The sequence below is a fragment of the Oratosquilla oratoria genome, chromosome 36, assembly GCF_046742065.1.
Source record: "Oratosquilla oratoria isolate Oo_2021 chromosome 36, ASM4674206v1, whole genome shotgun sequence".
In the NCBI taxonomy this organism is placed as follows: Eukaryota; Metazoa; Arthropoda; class Malacostraca; order Stomatopoda; family Squillidae; genus Oratosquilla; species Oratosquilla oratoria.
Window position 1 is genome coordinate 46,226,896 of NC_134812.1, and position 21,810 is coordinate 46,248,705.

Genomic DNA, 21,810 nt, shown 5'->3' on the forward strand with positions numbered 1-21,810 from the left:
AGTGAGGAGTTTAACAATTATTTTCTATCGGTGTTTACTAATGAGAGGTTAGATAAAGTAGTCTATCTAATATCAGCATTAGTAGAGTAGAAGTAGTCAAGCAGATTGAAAGACTTAAAGCTACAAAATCCCCGGGTCCAGACGAAATTTTTCCGAGAATGCTAAAGGAGTGTAAATTTGAAATCTGCGACCAGTAAACTGAAATATTTAATAAATCAGTAGACACTGGTTTTGTGCCTACTGCTTGGAGGCAAGCAAACGTTGTTCCTGTTTTTAAGAAGGGAGATATATCGTCTGTATGCAACTACAGTTTGACATCAGTTACAGGAAAAATGCTTGAATCAATAATAGTAAATAGACTCAGAGAACACATCGAAAGACATAATTTAATTCGTGATTTACAGCATGGTTTCTCCAAGGGTAAGTCATGTGTGACTAATCTTCTATCTTTTTACACTAAAGTATATAAGGCGTCAGATAACAATGATAATTATGATATTATTTACCTTGACTTTAGCAAAGCGTTCGATAAGGTGCCTCACCAGAGACTACTAAATAAGATCAAAGCCCATGGCATAGGAGGAAAAGTGTTAGAATGGATTAGAGTTTGGATTAGTAACAGAAAACAGCGGGTCACCATAAATGGAGTAAAATCTAGGTGGGGCAATGTTATTAGTGGGGTCCCCCAGAGCTCGGTTTTGGGTCCCTTGTTGTTCATTATGTACATAAACGACTTAGATGACGGGATAAATAGTGATGTTAGTAAGTTTGCGGATGACACTAAAATAGGACGCCTAATTAGGTCAGGAGACGACGCAGAGATTCTGCAGGATGATCTTAACAAATTGTTCACATGGTCCGTGAAATGGCAAATGAACTTCAATATATTTAAGTGTAGCGTGTTAAACGTAGGGCTACACAACCCTGAAAATAGATACAGCTTAGATAACACGCTTTTAGAGAAAACTGAGTGCGAGAGAGACTTGGGAGTTCTAGTGTGTCCGGACCTTAAAACCAGGAAACAGTGCATTAGCGCCAGGAATAAAGCTAACAGAGCATTGGGTTTCATTGCTAGGACGGTAACGAATAGAAGTACAGAGGTAATTATTAAACTCTGTGTAGCGATAGTTAGACCCATCCTTGACTATGCGGTACAGTTTTGGTCTCCGTCCTACAGAGTGGACATAAATTCACTAGAATCAGTACAGAGAAGAATGACCAAAATGATACATGGACTCAGAAATTTGCCTTACGAAGAGAGGCTTAGGCACCTTAACTTACACTCTCTGGAAAGACGCAGAGTGCCGGGTGTTCAAACAAGGTCATCATATTAAAACAACGGGGCAGGACTCGCAGTAATGGTTATAAACTGGACAAATTTAGATTTAAAAAGGAAATAGGCAAGAATTGGTTTACTAATAGGGTGGTTGACGAATGGAATAAACTTAGTAACCATGTAGTAAGCGCTGAAACTATCACTTGTCTTAAGAAACGATTAGACAACTTTATGGATGGGGATGACAGGTGGTGATGGATACGGAGCTGCCTAGTGTAGGCCTTATGGTCTCTTGCAGTCTCTTTCATTCTTATGTTCTTATGTTCTTATCTTTCTCATTTTATTGTCATCGTAATAATAGGTTAGATAGGATGTCTATGTTATATTATCACAATAACCAAGAATATGTTGTGCGTGTTTGATTATATTACGTATATGAAATTAAATGAAAAATCAAAAGTGCATTAGCTTATCTCACTTGTTCTAGCGGATCTTTTGCGGAACCTTAGGGTTCGGGGAACCCTGGTTGAGAAACGCTGCTCTAGATAAATCGCGTAGCTCCGGTCACAGGGTGACGGAGAATTCATCTCGTGCATAGTTGAGGGCTGGCAGACCTTCGGCCGAATTGAGGTCACGAGGGGTCAAGATCCTCCTCAGGTCGCGAGGGGTCATCAGCCTCTCTTGGAATCAGGGCCATCTGGTCTTCGTCAAAATAAAATCAGTATAAACTTTCCAACTTGTTAGTAGGATAAGGTAGTCCGCAAAGCAGGAACTGGTGGTGATTGTAGTGCTGCGTGTATATGTGCACATGTATGTACATGTATACATTCGAACAGTACAAACAAATACACACACGTACACACACACACACACACACACACACACACACACATATATATATATATATATATATATATATATATATATATATATATATATATATATATGTGTGTGTGTGTGTGTGTGTGTGTGTAAAAATGTATATGTATATATCCCTATATATACATATGTACTATATGTGTTTACATAGCTCAAAACGAACCTTTCTTTAGAGGTTAACACTACCAATATACAGTATATGTGATATACTCAAGTATTTTTTCTTCCAGACTTAACCCAACGGACCAGCAATGGAAGACGTGGGTCCCTTCCTACTGAAGTGGCTCTTTCAGCCACCCTTCAGCTTCGTGGGCTGGGCCGTCCTCTTCTCCATATTTTCCCTCTTCGTCAGGCTCTACGCACGCCGCTGCAAGTCGCGTCGGCGCCTGGACGGGGCCGTCGTCATCGTGACAGGAGCTAACTCAGGTGGGGAGGACACCTGACGAGCCCTTTGTTCCTGTGAAAGAAGAACTCCCACCGAAGCAACACAAGGCAACCTGTAGCATGCGGAGGGTGATGCTGTCAGTTCACATTTTGAGAACAGAGACATGTTGCTTTCCACGCGGAAGAGGAGGATTTAATGTAGCATATCATTTTTATACTGCAAAAGTGTTCCTCCTTTTATATATATATATATATATATATATATATATATATATATATATATATACTGTATATATATATTGTCGAGTGTGACATCACCTTCCGCAGGCAACGTGTTACTACGTGTTGTATACCAGTGTCGCGTGCTACATGTCCTGTGTTAAACACCTCATACCTGTGCATCAGTGCTACTCACCATATGGTTGCTACAATGTTGTCTCGGTGGAGTCCATGTATATATGTATAAATGTACGTACGTATGTATGTGTGTGTGTGTATGTACAGTATATATGTATATATGCATGTATGTTAATATGTGTGTGCATCAGTGCTACTCACCATATGGTTGCTACAATGTTGTCTCGATGGAATCCATGTATATATGTATAAATGTACGTACGTATGTATGTGTGTGTGTATGTACAGTATATATGTATATATGCATGTATGTTAATATGTGTGTATGTATGTATGCATGCATGTATGTATGTATGTGCGTATGTACATGTTGATTCTTTTTATTGTTTGTAGGTATCGGCAAAGAGACTACACGAGACCTGGCAGGACGTGGAGCCACCGTCATCATGGCCTGCAGGAACATAGAGAAGGCGGTCCTGGCGAAAGGTAGGTAACGGCAGGAGATTCACTTTACACTTGAGTCTTACCTCTCAATGTGGCTCCAATTATAAGAACCTGATAGCAACTAGAAAGCCGGCAGCAACCAACAAAATTATCCAAAGATCTTTTAACCAAAATCCCTGGCTTGGCGCTTGAACCAAGTGCCAGTACATAGGACCGCACTCTCAGTTAGGGTCAGGGAAAAGTGGAGCTTTGTCTCCGCGAAGTGTGAGGTCGTTTCCGACTCTTAGACAGCAGCGGCACCACATCCAAGTGCCTCCAACTAAAACCCAATCGACCTAATGTAACCTGATTTGTTTTCAGCCGACCTGGTTCAGGCTGGTGTGCAGGGTGACCATCTCGAGGTCCTGCGTCTCGACACGTCTTCCATGGCTTCAGTGAGGAAGTTCGCCAAAGAGTTCGGAGACCGTCGGGTAAGAGATAGCGCCCAGGGCCTCAGGACGATCCAGGTTCTTTCCACTGAGTTCTCCGCCGCAGGGAAGGTTGGAGGCCAGTGGGCACTTCGGGCATTCAAGAAAGTGCAGCCAGCTGGGGTGTTCCTCCTCTTCACGCCCGAACCGTTAGCCCTCAACGCCTGTCGTCGAGACCACGTCAACTTCCGACAAATCCGCCCTGACGGAAGGTGGTGTTGAGGGCGGGCGGGTAGGCCGGAGGTGGAAGACACCTGCTCAGGTGGTCATGTTCGAAGCGCCCCTATCGGGCATTCTTTTGATTTGTCCGTTCCTTTGAAATCCCCCCGATGACAGCTGAATATTCTGTTGACGTAGGTGATGTCGAGGGGGGGATTTCAAGTCTCCTGTCCAGACACAGTTAGCCGAGAAGATTCTCGGCGTCCTCTCTCCTCATAGGACACAGATAGCCAGGCTGGGGGGTGGAGGATCCCCTCCTGAAGAGAGCTGTGTTTATCCTAGAAAAAGACACGAGATTGTACGACTGCTAAGGCTGGAGAAATAACACAGGTTTCTGGGGTTTGCCACGGCGTCGACAGAAAGGAACACTCGCTTGGTTCTTGACACTTTCAATCCTTTTTACGAACCTTAGTCATTCACTCCAGCTGTCGTCAGGCGATTTTATTAAGATAGGGGGGAAATCCTGTACCAGAGAATTAGTCGCATCTCTCTCAAACTTGTCTCGATTAACTGTTTCGCTATACTTTACGATATTACGTCATCACTGGAAGATCACCGGCCGAGCAGCATAGGGCCGTTACTTGCAGCAAAGGTCGAAGGGTAGGTGATTCGAACCCTGCCACCGGTGATGTTGAACTAAGGGTGGTTGTGTGTGTGTGGGGAGGGGGGAGTTTGTGACGTTAAAACATACGATAATCATCATCACTATCTTTAACAAAATATTTCCTTGAGCAGAGATAACCTTCCTCTGCATTGAGTTAAGGTCCACCAAATGAAGATTTATGTTCCTTACACAGGTTCCTCAAGTTCTTCTCTCTCTCTTTCTCTCCATCTCCCCCTCGCTCTCCCTCTCTCTCTCTCCCCCTCTCTCTCCACCTTTCTCTCCATCTCCCTCTCCCTCACTGCCTCCCCCCCTCTCTCTCTATCTATATAAACCGTTATGAAATAACACCGTTGTTGCACTAAAAAAAGAGTGAACAGCTTACTGAACTTAACAACATTTAAAACCTGTAGTGTTAGAGAACATCTGTCTTTCTTTCCTGCAGCTGGACATCCTGATCAACAACGCCGGCGTGGCGGACCCGCCGAGGGCCCTGACGGAGGAAGGACTCGAGGTCTCGGTGGCCACCAACCACCTGGGCCACTTCCTGCTCACCCACCTCCTCATGCGTGAGTAATGGCCACTCGTTAACTCTGCGATTTGCCTCCGGCACTGCACACTAGACTCGTTTAAAAAAAAAAAAAATAGATTGTTATCAATACAGAATGCGCGACGTTTACATGTGTGTGATAGCTCTTATATTTTGGTAGACAAGCTTTGTTGAAATGAATTTAGGAATCAGCTATAAGAACCTCCGAAACCAGTTCAGGTCAAGTGGTAGTCGTCGATTTTCAAGTAAATCCTACCGCAAGCCGAGTGTATCTTATATACTTAGTATCTGATGTACGCCAGGATACATGATCACGTAACCATTGATATGATTTATACCTAGATCATTAACAGAATCTAAAGCAATCTGCAGTTTGAGTTGAATCAGATAGAACAAGAGACAGTATTGAACAGATTGTCTCAACCCTTTAGCACGCAGCAATATGATAACCAAAGTATGTATGTACACGGCACCTGTCCACATTCGTCAAAAATCCCCTCGGAGTTGATATGATGTCTTGTACCCCTCAGATATTCATTGGTTTTGAACCCAGCCAGGGAGACGTGACGTCACTCTAGGCCGTGCCTCCTTGTACGTGAACCTGGTAATTACTTCCAGGTTATGAACATTTCTTCCACGTTCTTAGACGTAATCAAATCAATCACCCTTTCATCTTGTGCGGAGGTTCCCCGTTCTGGCGTACCCTTCTTCGCGAAGACCTCATAATTTCACACAACCCAGCTGTATGAGTCGTAAGTCAGGACAATGTCTTTATTAGTACAACGTGTTCCTCATTCGAAATATATGATATACTAGATAAAGCTCGAATGAGCGAAATATTGATCCAATGAGGGCTTCCTCACACGGTGCTTCTGACGAATTTGTCGATAGTTGCCTTTCTCTCTGTATATCGTCTTTGCAATGACTCACTACTCATGCTTAGACATCTTAATATCTTGTATACCTGTAACGTGTGTACACACAGACACACACACACACACACTTTCAACGAACGGACGGCTTGAAGAACGTTCTGAAGAAAAGTGCCGATTGTGGATCCCAACGCAAAGAGAAGTGCCTTTTTGTATTTACAGGGTGGGGGGGAAATTGCTCGTGGGGTAGTGGGAAAGTAAGGAAAGAGGAGAAGGGGAGGGATTGCTGGGGAAATGGAAGGAAATGAGGAAGTAGAGGACTTGGCCCAAGCAGACCGCCGAAAAGTAAACAAACGACCGCAAGCCCAACTGGAAGACGACGAAATGTCTAATAAGAATGTAAAGATTAGAAGTATAGATAGGAACAATACAGTAGAAAGTGATGAGAATATTTTCAAGGGATTTAAAGAGGGTGGGGGGGACACAACCCCCCCCCCCCCCCCGACTGACAAGACTAGAGGAGAAGGTTGATAAGGTGTTCGAGGACTTGGAGAGTAGGTTAGGTCATATGAACACCATTTTACAAAGGGTTGAAAGATTGGAAGAACTAGAAAAGGCGAATAAAAACTTAACTGATGAAATAGAAGACCTAAAAAGACAGTTAAGAGATGTAAAGGTGGAAAATGAGGAATTGAAGAGGAATAGTAAAGAAAACAGAGAGACAATAGCTAAAGAAGCTAAGAATTGGAAAACAACCCAAGAAGGAAATAAGGTTTCATTCACTGACATAGTCAAACAGCAATTGAAAGAACATACTGAAGACTCAGTTATTAAAGTGATGAGACAAAAGGAGAATATAGTAAGAGATTTAGCAGACAAGAAGAAATGTATAATTATATTAGGAATGGAAGAGAAACACAACCCAGATAGAACCACAAGAATCAAAGAGGAAAATGAAAAAGTAAGCCAATTACTAGAATCAGTTCAGGAAGATGAACCAGAAATTATGAAACAAATCGAAGAGAAATTTAGACTCGGAAAGTATAGCACAGACAAGACCAGACCAATTAAGATTAAATTCAGGTCACAAACAACGACAGAGAATATCTTATCCGAAACAGGGAAACTAGGAACAAGTGAACAATATAAAAAGATATGGATAAAAAGGGAAATGAATAAAGAGGAAAGAGAGGAAGAAAAGCAGAAAAGACTGGAAGCTGAGGCAAAAAACGAGAACAGAACGGAGTCAGAGAAAGAGAGATTCTATTGGAGAGTAGTGAACATGAAACTAAGGAAGTTCGACATACAAAAGAAAAACATAAGGGAAACAGAGAACACAATGGAAGTGGCAGAAAACTAAGAGTGTCTTACACAAATATAGATGGATTAATAACAGGATTGAATGAGCTGAATGATTATTTGAAGGAAAAAGAACCGGACATAATGGGAATTGTAGAAACAAAATTAAAAGGCCCACTACCACCCAACAGTGTAGGACATGATGCATACAATTATTGGATTAGAAACAGAGAGAAAAAGCAAGGGAGTGGAGTTATGTTCCTGACTAAGAAGGATATAAACGTGAAAGGTGTCATATATGGAAAGAATACAGTAGAGATGATTATGATAGAAGTGGAAGACAGAGATAAGAAGAGCAGAAAATTTGTGATAAATTATGTGCCTCCAAAAACAGCCTCATGGGAAGAGAGTGAACATAAAAGTATGTTAGAGGACACAAAGATAACATTAAATAAAATAATGGAAGATGGAGTAAGAATAGTTATGATGGGCGACTTTAATTGCAAAGAAATCTGCTGGGAAGAAATGACAGTAAAGGGTGGAGACGACTCATGGGGAAACGCTCTACTTGAGATGATTATTGACCACACAATGACACAATGGATACAGGAGAACACTAGGTATAGAAATGAAGAAGAACCATCGAGACTAGACTTATTAATTACATCTGAACCTAGAATAGTGGACAAGATTGAATATAAAACACCAATAGGTAAAAGTGACCACATATTGATTGAACTGGAACTTAATGAAGAAAAATATATGAAAAGAAATTAACAATATAGAAAAGGAAGAATGATGTATGAAAAAACATACTTTGATAAAATAAGAGAATTCTTTCAACAAGAAAACTGGGAAGAAATATACAAAGAAGAAACATCAGTGGAAGAGAAATGGAATATTTTGACAAAAATTTACAAAAAAGGAGTGGAAAAGTATGTCCCAAGACAAAAACAAGAAAAAGAATATGTAAAATGCTGGTACAACAAAAGTTGTAGGGAGTTAAAAGACAAAAGAGACAAAGTCTGGACCATATGGAAAAAAGACAGGAGACCTGAAAAATGGAAAATATATACCGGTTATAGAAATGAATATGTACAAACGTGCAGAGAGGAAAAGAGAAAATATGAAAAAGACGTCATAGAAAAATGTAAAGATCAACCAAAACTATTCTACAGATTTGTAAACAATAAACTGAAAAACAAACAGGACTTGGAGAAATTAAGACAAGAGGGAGTTGAATACACTGAGGAAATGGAAATGGCGGAAATTATGAACAAACATTTTAAATCAGTGTTTACAAGGGAGAACATACAACCTGAAGAGATTGAATGGAAAGAGAAAGTGCCCCCTATAGAAGAAATAGAAGTATCAAAGAATGAAATATTGATACACTTGAGTAATCTTGGTGTCAGAAAATCGCATGGACCAGATGAAATAGCAAACTGGATTCTGAAAGAATGCAGGAATGAACTGGCAGACAAAATACATAGCATAATAAGCAGTTCCTTGAAAGAAGGAAAAGTTCCAGAAGATTGGAAAAAAGCAAATATAGTACCTATATATAAAGGAGGAAATAAAGAAGAACCTACCAACTATAGACCAGTCTCTCTAACAAGTACAATAGCAAAAATTTGTGAAAGAAATATCAAAAGTAGATGGGTAAAATACTTGGAAAAAAATAACGTACTAAATCCAAGGCAATTTGGATTCAGACAAGGACGATCATGCGTCACCAATTTAATATGTTTCTATTCAAGGCTAATAGATATAATACAAGAAAGAGATGGATGGGCTGATTGTGCATTTCTAGACCTAAAGAAAGCTTTTGACAAAGTACCACATAAGAAGTTGCTTAAGAAACTAGAATCTGAAGGAGGAATACAAGGTAAATTACTAAATTGGATGGAAGACTTTTTGCAAGAAAGAAAAATGAGAGTAGTGATAAGAAACCAGCACTCAAAATGGAATGAAGTAATAAGCGGTGTCCTGCAAGGAACAGTTCTGGCCCCAATAATGTTTGCTATATATATTAATGATATGGATGAAGGAATTGAAAGCTATATGAGCTTCTTTGCAGACGATGCAAAACTACTGAAAAGAGTGAAAACTGAAGAAGATTGTGAATCACTACAGAGAGATCTAAATAAAGTACAGGAATGGAGTAGGAAGTGGGAGATGGAGTTCAATACAAAGAAGTGTAGTATAATGGAATTTGGAAAAAGCAAAAACAGAATAACAGGAGCATATAAATTGGGAGAAGAAGGAATAAAAAAAGTAGAAAATGAGAAGGACCTGGGAGTCATTGTTATGAATAATATGTCACCTGAGAAACATATAAATAAGATTTTTGGAGAAACTTATAATTTAATAAGAACAACCAAAGTGGCATTTACATACCTGGATGAAGAAATGGTGAAGAAAATCCTAATCACCCTGATAAGACCAAGATTGGAATATGCAGCAACGATATGGTCACCAAGTACAAAAAAATGTATAAAAAAACTTGAAAGAATACAAAGAGCAATTACAAAACTGGCACCAACACTCTCAAAACTATCATATGAAGAGAGACTAGCAAAACTTGAACTACAGACACTAGAGCAAAGAAGAGAGAGAGGAGATTTGATAGCTATTTACAGAATCATGAAAGGCATAGAAATTACTGATAGAGAGAATCTGATAAAATGGGATGACAGAAATACAAGAGGACACGGAAAGAAAATAAAAAAAGACAGCTATAGAAGAGATTTGAAAAAGAACAGCTTTCCTCACAGAGTAATAGACAGTTGGAACAAGTTAGATGAGAAAGTGGTGTGTGCAAAAAAATACATGAATTTAAAAATTGTTTAGATAAAATGAGAAATGAAGACGGAACCCCACGAGCATAGCTCCCCTTCCTGTAAAATACAACTAGGTACAACTAGGTAAATACACACACACTTCAACGAACGGACGGCTTAGAAGACGTTCTGAAGAAAATTGAAGTTTCGTGGATCCCAACGCAAAGAGAAGTGCCTATTGTATTTACAGGGTTGGGGGGAAATTGCTCGTGGGGTAGTAGGAAAGTAGGGAAAGAGGAGAAGGGGAGGGATTGCTGAGGGAAATGGAAGGAAATGAGGAAGGAGAGGACTTGGCCCAGGCAGACAGGCGAAAGGTAAACAAACGGCCCCCCGACCAGCTGAGCGACGATGAAATGTCTAATAAAAATGTAAAGATTAGAAGTATAGATAAGAGCAATACAGTAGAAAGTGATGAGAATATTTTCCAGGGATTTAAAGAGGGTGGGGGGGACACAAACCCCCCTCGACTGACAAGACTAGAAGAGAAGGGCGATAAGATGATCGAGGACTTGGAGCGTAGGTTCGGTCATGTTAACAACATTATATGGCGGGTTGAAAAATTGGAAGAACTAGAGAAGGCGAACAAAAACTTAACCAAGGAAATTGAAGAATTAAAAAAACAGTTAAAAGAAGTAAAAGAAGAGAATAAAGTCTTAAAGGAGAATAATAAGGAGAACAAGGAGGGTTGGAAAAAAATCCAAGAAAATAGCAAAGTTGCATTCACTGACATAATCAGACAGCAAATGAATGAACAAACTGAAAACTCAGTTATTAAAGTGATGAGACAGAAGGAGAATATAGTGAGACTTAGCTGATAAAAAGAAATGTATAATTATATTAGGAATGGAAGAGAAACATAACCCAGATAGAACCACAAGAATCAAAGAGGAAAATGAAAAAGTAAGAAATTTACTAGAATTAGTTCAGGAAGATGAACCAGAAATAATTAAACAAATCGAAGAGAAATTCAGGCTTGGGAAATATAGTACAGACAAGACCAGACCAATTAAGATTAAATTCAGGTCACAAACTACGGCTGAGAATATCTTATCCAAAACAGGGAAACTAGCAACAAGTGAACAATATAAAAAGGTATGGATAAAAAGGGAAATGAATAAAGAGGAAAGAGAGGAAGAAAAACAGAAAAGACTTGAAGCTAAGGAAAAAACGAGATAAGAACGGAGTCAGAAAAAGAGAGATTCTATTGGAGAGTAGTGAACATGAAACTAAAGAAAGTCGACATACAAGAGAAAAACAAAAGGGAAACAGAGAACACAATGGAAGTGGCAGAAAACTAAGAGTGTCTTACACAAATATAGATGGATTAATAACAGGATTGAATGAGCTGAATGATTATTTGAAAGAAAAAGAACCAGACATAATGGGAATTGTAGAAACAAAATTAAAAGGTCCACTACCACCCAACAGTGTAGGACATGATGCATATAATTATTGGATTAGAAACAGAGTGAAAAAAGAAGGGGGTGGAGTTATGTTCCTGACTAAGAAGGATATAAACGTGAAGTGTGTCACATATGGAAAGAATACAGTAGAGATGATAATGATGGAAGTAGAAGACAGAGATAAGAAGAGCAGAAAGTTTGTGATAAATTATGTGCCCCCGAAAATAGCCTCATGGGAGGAGAGTGAACATAAAAGTATGTTAGAGGACACAAAGATAACAGTAAACAAGATAATGGAAGAGGGAGGAAAAATAGTTATGATGGGCGACTTTAATTGCAAAGACATCTGCTGGGAAGAAATGACAGTAAAGGGTGGAGACGGCTCATGGGGAAACGCTCTACTTGAGATGGTTACTGACCATACAATGACACAATGGATACAGGAGAACACTAGGTATAGAAATGAAGAAGAGCCATCGAGACTAGACCTAATAATTACATCCGAACCTAGAATAGTGGACAAAATTGAATATAAAACACCAATAAGTAAAACTGACCACATATTGATTGAACTGGAACTTAATGAAGAAAACTATATGAAAAGAAATGAACAATATAGAAAAAGAAGAATGATGTATGAAAAAACAAACTTTGATCAAATAAGAGAATTCTTTCAAAAGGAAAACTGAGAAGAAATATACAAAGAAGAAACAACAGTAGAAGAGAAATGGAATATTTTGACAAAAAAATTACAAAAAAGGAGTGGAAAAGTATGTCCCAAGACAAAAACAAGAAAAAGAATATGTAAAATGCTGGTACAACAAAAGTTGTAGGGAGTTAAAAGACAAAAGAGACAAAGCCTGGACCAGATGGAAAAAAGACAGAAGACCTGAAAAATGGAAAATATATACCGGTTATAGAAATGAATATGTACAAACGTACAGAGAGGAAAAGAGAAAATATGAAAAAGATATCATAGAAAAGTGTAAAGATCAACCAAAACTATTCTACAGATTTGTAAACAATAAACTGAAAAACAAACAAGACTTGGAGAAATTAAGACAAGAGGGAGTTGAATACACTGAGGAAATGGAAATGGCGGAAATTATGAACAAACATTTTAAATCAGTGTTTACAAGGGAGAACATACAACCTGAAGAGAACGAATGGAAAGAGAAAGTCCCCCCTATGGAAGAAATAAAAGTAACAAAGAATGAAATATTAACACACTTGAGTAATCTTGATGTCAGAAAATCGCATGGACCAGATGAAATAGCAAACTGGATACTGAAAGAATGCAGGAATGAACTGGCAGACAAAATACATAGCATACTAAATAGTTCCTTGAAAGAAGGAAAAGTTCCAGAAGATTGGAAAAAAGCAAATATAGTACCTATATATAAAGGAGGAAATAAAGAAGAACCTACCAACTATAGACCAGTCTCTCTAACAAGTACAATAGCAAAAATTTGTGAAAGAATTATCAAAAGTAGATGGGTAAAATGTTAAAAAAAAAAAAAAAAAAAAAGTGTTAAATCCAAGGCAATTTGGATTCAGACAAGGACGATCATGCGTCACCAATTTAATATGTTTCTATTCAAGGCTAATAGATATAATACAAGAAAGAGATGGATGGGCGGACTGTGCATTTCTAGACCTAAAGAAAGCTTTTGACAAAGTACCACATAAGAAGTTGCTTAAGATATTAGAAACTGAAGGAGGAATACAGGGCAAACTACTAAATTGGATGGAAGACTTTTTGCAAGAAAGAAAAATGAGAGTAGTGATAAGAAACCAGCACTCAAAATGGGATGACGTAATAAGCGGTGTTCCGCAGGGAACAGTTCTGGCCCCAATAATGTTTGCTATATATATATTAATGATATGGATGAAGGAATTGAAAGCTATATGAGCTTCTTTGCAGATGATGCAAAACTACTGAAAAGAGTGAAAACTGAAGAAGATTGTGAATCACTACAGAGAGATCTAAATAAAGTACAGGAATGGAGTAGGAAGTGGGAGATGGAGTTCAATACAAAAAAGTGTAGTATAATGGAATTTGGAAAAAGCAAAAACAGAATAACAGGAGCATATAAATTGGGAGAAGAAGGAATAAAAAAAGTAGAAAATGAGAAGGAGTCATTGTTATGAATAATATGTCACCAGAGAAACATATAAATAAGATTTTTGGAGAAACTTATAATTTAATAAGAACAATCAAAGTTGCATTTACATACCTGGATGAAGAAATGGTGAAGAAAATCCTAATCACCCTGATAAGACCAAGATTGGAATATGCAGCAACGATATGGTCACCAAGTACAAAAAAATGTATAAAAAAACTTGAAAGAATACAAAGAGCAATTACAAAACTGGCACCAACACTCTCAAAACTATCATTTGAAGAGAGACTAGAAAAACTTGAACTACAGACACTAGAGCAAAGAAGAGAGAGAGGAGATTTGATAGCTATTTACAGAATCATGAAAGGCATAGAAATTACTGATAGAGAGAATCTGATAAAATGGGATGACAGAAATACAAGAGGACACGGAAAGAAAATAAAAAAAGACAGCTATAGAAGAGATTTGAAAAAGAACAGCTTTCCTCACAGAGTACTAGACAGTTGGAACAAGTTAGATGAGAAAGTGGTGTGTGCAAAAACAATACATGAATTTAAAAATAGTTTAGATAAAATGAGATATGAAGACGGGACCCCACGAGCATAGCTCCCCTCCCCGTAAAATACAACTAGGTAAATACAAAAAACTTGAAAGAATACAAAGAGCAATTACAAAATTGGCACCAACACTCTCAAAACTATCATATGAAGAGACTAGCAAAACTTGAACTACAGACACTAGAGCAAAGAAGAGAGAGAGGAGATTTGATAGCTATTTACAGGTTCATGAAAGGCATAGAAATTACTGATAGAGAGAATCTGATAAAATGGGATGATAGAAATACAAGAGGACACGGAAAGAAAATAAAAAAAGACAGCTATAGAAGAGATCCTCATAGAGTAATAGACAGTTGGAACAAGTTAGATGAGAAAGTGGTGTGTGCAAAAACAATACATGAATTTAAAAATAGTTTAGATAAAATGAGATATGAAGACGGGACCCCACGAGCATAGCTCCCCTTCCCGTAAAATACAACTAGGTAAATACACACACACACACGCACACATTTCAACGAACGGACGGCTTAGAGGACGTTCTGAAGAAAAAGTGAAATTTCGTGGATCCCGAAGCAAAGGAAGTACCTATTGTATTTACAGGGTGGGGGGAAATTGCTCGTGGTGCAGGGGAAAGTGAGGAAAAAGGAGAAGGGGAGGGATTACTGAGGGAAATGAGGAAGGTGAGGGCTTGGCCCAGGCAGGCAGATGCCATCTAAACAAAAGAGGTCCGGACCAATTTAGCGACGACGAAATGTCTAACAAAAATGTAAAGATCAGAAGTATAGATAAGAGCAATACAGTAGAAGGTGATGAGAATATTTTCCAGGGATTTAAAGAGGGTGGAGGGGACACAAACAACCCCCCCCCCCCGATTAACAAGACTAGAAGAGAAGCTCGATAAGATGATCGAGCACTGGGAACTTAGGTTCGGTCACATTAACAACATTAGGCAGAGGGTTGAAAAATTGGAAGAACTAGAGAAGGTGAACAAAAACTTAACTAAGGAAATTGAAGAATTAAAAAAACAGTTAAAAGAAGTAAAAGAGGAGAATAAAGTCTTAAAGGAGAATAATAAGGACAACAAGGAGGGTTGGAAAAAAATTCAAGAAAACAGTAAAGTTGCATTTACTGACATAATCAAACAGCAAATGAAAGAACAAACTGAAGACTCAGTTATTAAAGTGATGAGACAGAAGGAGAATATAGTAAGAGACTTAGCAGATAGAAAGAAATGTTTAATTATATTAGGAATGGAAGAGAAACATAACCCAGATAGAACCACAAGAACCAAAGAGGAAAATGAAAAAGTAAGAAATTTACTAGAATTAGTTCAGGAAGATGAGCCAGAAATAATGAAACAAATCGAAGAGAAATTCAGGCTTGGGAAATATAGTACAGACAAGACCAGATCAATTAAGATTAAATTCAGGTCACAAACGACGGCAGAGAATATCTTATCCAAAACAGGGAAACTAGCAACAAGTGAACAATATAAAAAGGTATGGATAAAAAGATAAATGAATAAAGAGGAAAGAGAGGAGGAAATAAAGAAAAGACATAAAGCTAAGAAAAAAAACGAGACCAGAACGGAGACAGAAAAACAAGAATTCTACTGGAGAGTAGTGAATGTGAAATTGAAGCAATGGAAAATAACAGAGAGAAACACAAAAGAAACAGAAAATACAATGGAAATAACAGAAAGTTAAAAGTATCCTACACAAATATAGATGGATTAATAACAGGACTGAATGAACTGAACAAATATCTGAAAGAAAAAGATCCAGACATAATGGGAATTGTTGAGACAAAATTAAAAGGTCCACTACCACCCAACAGCATAGGACACAATGCATATAATTATTGGATTAGAAACAGAGAGAAAAAACAAGGGGGTGGAGTTATGTTCCTGACTAAGAAGGATATAAGCGTGAAGAGTGTCACATATGGGAACAATAGAGTAGAGATGATCATGATAGAAGTAGAAGATAGAGATAAGAAGAGCAGAAAGTTTGTAATAAACTACGTGCCCCCAAAAACAGCCTCGTGGGAAGAGAATGAACATAAAAGCATGTTAGAAGACACAAGAATAACACTAAACAAGATAATAGAAGATGGAGGAAGAATAGTTATGATGGGGTGACTATAATTGCAAAGAAATATGCTGGGAAGAGATGACCGTAAAGGGTGGAGAAGACTCATGGGGAAGTGTTCTACTTGAGATGATTACTGACCACACAATGACACAATGGATCCAAGAGAACACTAGGTATAGAAATAAAGAAGAACCATCGAGACTAGACCTAATAATCACATCAGAACCTGAAATAGTGGAAAAGATAGAATACCAGGCACCAATAAGCAAAAGTGACCACATACTGATAGAACTAGAACTAAATGAGAAAAAATACATGAAAAGAAATGAACAATATAGAAAAGGAAGATTGATGTATGAAAAAGCAAACTTTGATAAAATAAGAGAATTCTTCCAAAATGAAAACTGGGAAAGAATACACAAAGAAGATACAACAGTAGAAGAGAAATGGAATATTTTGACAAAAATCTATGAAAAAGGAGTAGAAAAGTATGTTCCAAGACAAAAACAAGAAAAAGAATATGTAAAGTGCTGGTACAATAAAAGTTGTAGGGAGATAAAAGACAAAAGAGACAAAGCCTGGGCCAAATGGAAGAAAAACAGAAGACCAGAAAAATGGAAAATATATACTTGTTATAGAAATGAATATGTACAAGCGTGCAGAGAGGAAAAGAGAAAATATGAAAAAGATGTCATAGAAAAATGTAAAGATCAACCAAAACTATTCTACAGATTTGTAAACAAACTGAAAAACAAACAAGATTTGGAGAAATTAAGACAAGGAGGAGTTGAATACACAGAGGAAATTGAAATGACGGAAATTATGAACAAACATTTTAAATCTGTGTTTACAAGGGAGAACATACAACATGAAGAGATTGAATGGAAAGAGAAAGTCCCCCCTTTGAAAGAAATAGAAGTAACAAAGAATGAAATATTGAACCACTTGAGTAATCTTGATGTCAGAAAATCGCATGGACCAGATGAAATAGCAAACTGGATTCTGAAAGAATGCAGGAATGAACTGGCAGACATAATACATAGCATAATAAACAGTTCCTTGAAAGAAGGTAAAGTTCCAGAAGATTGGAAAAAAAGCAAATATAGTACCTATATATAAAGGGGGAAATAAAGAAGACTCTAACAACTATAGGCCAGTCTCTCTAACAAGTACAATAGCAAAAATTTGTGAAAGAATTGTCAAAAATAGATGGGTAAAATATTTAGAAAAAAACAACGAGCTAAATCCAAGACAATTTGAATTCAGACAAGGACGATCATGCGTCACCAATTTAATTTGTTTCTATTCAAGGCTAATAGATATAATACAAGAAAGAAATGGATGGGCTGATTGTGCATTTCTAGACCTAAAAAAAGCTTTTGACAAAGTACCACATAAGAAGTTGCTTAAGAAATTAGAAACTGAAGGAGGAATACAGGGCAAACTGCTAAATTGGATGGAAGACTTTTTGCAAGAAAGAAAAATGAGAGTAGTGATAAGAGACCAACACTCAAAATGGGATGAAGTAATAAGCGGTGTTCCACAAGGAACAGTACTGGCCCCAATAATGTTTGCTATATATATTAATGATATGGATGAAGGAATTGAAAGCTATATGAGCTTCTTTGCAGATGATGCAAAACTATTGAAAAAGTGAACACAGAAGAAGATTGTGAATCACTACAGAGAGATCTAAATAAAGTACAGGAATGGAGTAGGAAGTGGGAGATGGAGTTCAATACAAAGAAGTGTAGTATAATGGAATTTGGAAAAAGTAAAAACAGAATAACAGGATCATATAAATTGGGAGAAGGAATAAAAAAAGTAGAAAATGAAAAAGACCTGGGAGTCATTGTTATGAATAATATATCACCTGAGAAACATATAAATAAGATTTTTGGAGAAACCTATAATTTAATAAGAACAATCAAAGTTGCATTTACATACCTGGATGAAGAAATGGTGAAGAAAATTCTAATCACCCTGATAAGACCAAGATTGGAATATGCAGCAACGATATGGTCACCAAGTACAAAAAAATGTATAAAAAAAACTTGAAAGAATACAAAGAGCAATTACAAAATTGGCACCTACACTCTCAAAACTATCATATGAAGAGAGACTAGCAAAACTTGAACTACAGACACTAGAGCAAAGAAGAGAGAGAGGAGATTTGATAGCTATTTACAGAATCATGAAAGGCATAGAAATTACTGATAGAGAGAATCTGATAAAATGGGATGAGAGAAATACAAGAGGACATGGAAAGAAAATCAAGAAAGACAGCTATAGAAGAGATGTGAAAAAGAACGGCTTTCCTCACAGAGTAATAGACAGTTGGAACAAGTTAAATGAGAATGTGATATGTGCAAAAACGATACACGAATTCAAAAAAGTTTAGATAAAACGAGATATGAAAACGGGACACCACGAGCATAGCTCCCCTTTCCATAAAAAACTAGGTAAATACACACACACACACATATATGTATATATATATATATATATATATATATATATATATATATATATATATATATATATACATACATATATACACATATATAAATACATATATATATACACATATATAAATACATATATATATACATACATATATATATACACATATAAATACATATATATATATATATATATATATATATATATATATATATATGTACATACATACATATACCAAGGCTTTTTCCCCCTTACAAGGGGGCTAGCCAAAAAGAAAAAGGCACTAAATCATTCCCACCCATTCCATCCCTGAATACATTCCACACCCCTCCACCCTCCCTCCTATCTTAGCACCTCCTGAATGACGGGTCATCCCTGCACGTTGTCCACTGCCCTGGGTCAGAAGCAGTGTCGCAAGACACACCACATCCACAGCAAGGCCGCTTCATTAAATCGGCGACCCCCCCTCTCCGTCCCCCCACTGCATAAAATGAGAGGATGGGGAGAAATCCCTTCGGGCTGCATCAAATTTTGCTCATACTACCTCACCCCCCATCCACCCGCCCATTCCACCTCATGCAATCACATCATCATCCATATACAACCATTCTCCATTCACCCCTGTCTTCTGTCCTCTCCCGTCCTTCCTCAACAGACATTCCCCTCTTCCCCAAAGCCCCCTTCACCCCATCCATCCACCTCATCCTAGGACATCCCCTCATGTTCACTCCCTCCACATCTGCCTTCCACACCTCTTTTACTAGTCTTTCTTCACTCATTCTTTCCATGTGTCCAAACCATCCTAATATATATATATATATATATATATATATATATATATGTACATATACAAGAAGGACAGGCAGAAATAGAAGAAAGGGTAGTGAATAGTGGGATGAGGAAACAAAGGAGGTTGTAGAAGAGAAGAAGCAAGCTTTCATAGATTGGTTACAAAATAGGACGAGGGAGTCATATGAGAGGTACAAAGAAAAGAAAAGAGAAGTAAAGCAAAAGGTAAACAAGGCAAAGAGGAGAGCAGATGTGAAATGGGGTAAGCATATGACAGAAAATTTTGAAAGTAATAAAAAGGTGTTTTGGAAAGAAATTAAGAGAGGAAGAGGAGGCGAATCAAGTAGAGAAGAAAAGGTAAAAGGTGCAGATGGAGAGATGATAATGGAAGAGAAGGCAGTAAGGGGAAGATGGGCAGAATATTTTAGGGAGTTGCTAAATGTGAAGGAGGATAGGGAGGGAAAGATAGCTGCAGTGGAAAATGCGAAGAAAATGATTGTGATGAGTGAGGAAAATGGAGGAGAAATAAAGAAGTATGAAGTGAAGGCAGTTGTTAAGACGATGAAAGCAGGTAAGGCACCTGGTCTGGATGGATGCCATGCAGAATGTCTAAAAAAAGGATGTACAGTGATGGTGGACTGGCTGGTGAGGTTATTTAATGTTTGCTGGAGAGAGGGTAGATGGCTGGAGGACTGGAGAAGTGCCTGTATAGTTCCACTTTACAAGGGAAAAGGGGACAAGTGTGAATGTAGTAGTTTCAGAGGGATTAGCTTGTTAAGTGTAGTTGTTGTTGTTGTTGTTGTCGTTCCCTAGACTGTCTGTCCGAGCAGTCCCGTCTCCCCAAGGAAAGCTACAACCGAAACTGGGTTTTCCCACAAATCCTTTATAGAGTGTATGTTGTGTTGTTTGCGAGCATGATTGTGTATAATGCAGTCTTCCATTATGTGTTGTATGGTATGGGGTGAAGTGTTACATCCTGGGCAGCTGTTCACAATGCGGTCATCCAGCCTCTTCTGGTAGCTTAGAAGTGCTGGGTGGTGGCCGCACCGCAGTCTGGCCAAGTGGACTCTGTCCTTTCGTAGGAGAGAGGATTCAGAAGGGTGGATATCAGGGGGTCTGGCATGCAGCAGTGTGTTGTCTTTCAGTGTGTTAATGGAGCGGTGAGTGATATGATTCCGGAGGCTGGTATTTGGTGGTTGTGGAGGAAGAGAAGAGAGTATTTGTGCATAATAAAGGTCTTTGGGTGTTGTTTTAATGTTTCTTGGTGTGTGTGGGTGTTCTGCTATGTAGTGTAGCGGGTGTGATGTGTTTGTGGTGGCTGCAGCAAGTGTTTGTGTGCCTCTCATGTCGAGGTGGTCCTTGACTTTGAGGACTTTTGTTTCATGGTGTAAATGGTCTGTTGGTGTTGTATTTGTGCAGCCTGTAATTGTTTTTAGGGCTTTGTTTTGTATGATTTGAAGGGTGTTATGGTGTGCCTCACTGAGATTAGGAGCCCATGCAGGACTCGCATAATTCAACACTGAGCGTATGCATTGTTTGTATATTGTTATATTGTAGTTTCTTTGTTTTGTCCAAATGTCGTTCCAGTGATTGACTTAAGTGCGTTAAGTCTAGGTGTGCATTTGTTTTTTATGTTTGTGATGTGTTGTTTGAAAGACATGGATGTATCGTATGTTACACCAAGAATTTTCGGTGTGTTTGTGTGTGGTATTAGAGTGTTGTTGATGTAGAGATGAGGTATGTATTTGTGTTCTATTGTCCAGTTGGTGAGAAGTGTTGCTGTAGATTTTGTTGGAGCTATTTTGAGTCTGTTTGTGATGAACCATGTGTTCAGTGTATCAAGGTATGACTGGATTATTTCTGCAGCTTTGTCTGTGTTACGATGTGTGCATGTGATTATGTCGTCTGCGTAGGAAGAGATTTGTATTTCTGAGGTGTCTGGTGTGGGTAAGTCATGCATGTATAGATTAAATAGTGTGGGGGATAGAACTGAGCCCTGTGGTACTCCATTCTTAATGTTGCTGATGTGCGATGATTGGCCATTATATGACACGTAAGCATTCCTACCTGCCAGATAGTTGGCCAGCCATCTTTTGGTGTTATTGTGCATGTCTGTGTTATATATTTTATTTGTTAGGTTGTGGCGGGGGATAACATCAAAAGCTTTACTAATGTCTAATGTTATGAGAAG

The 21,810-nt window shown here is 38.2% G+C and overlaps 1 protein-coding gene across 1 annotated transcript in view; it reads left to right on the forward strand.

The window, feature by feature from the left end:
* The window catches only part of LOC143018985 (retinol dehydrogenase 11-like), a 136,761-nt gene that overhangs the window by 21,340 nt on the left and 93,611 nt on the right, over positions 1–21,810 (forward strand). Inside the window, exons 2-5 of the mRNA XM_076174677.1 lie at positions 2,386–2,581; positions 3,290–3,382; positions 3,701–3,810; positions 5,073–5,196. Coding sequence (XP_076030792.1) covers positions 2,407–2,581; positions 3,290–3,382; positions 3,701–3,810; positions 5,073–5,196 — 502 coding nt within the window. The 5' untranslated portion in view covers positions 2,386–2,406. The remainder of the gene's footprint in view (positions 1–2,385; positions 2,582–3,289; positions 3,383–3,700; positions 3,811–5,072; positions 5,197–21,810) is intronic.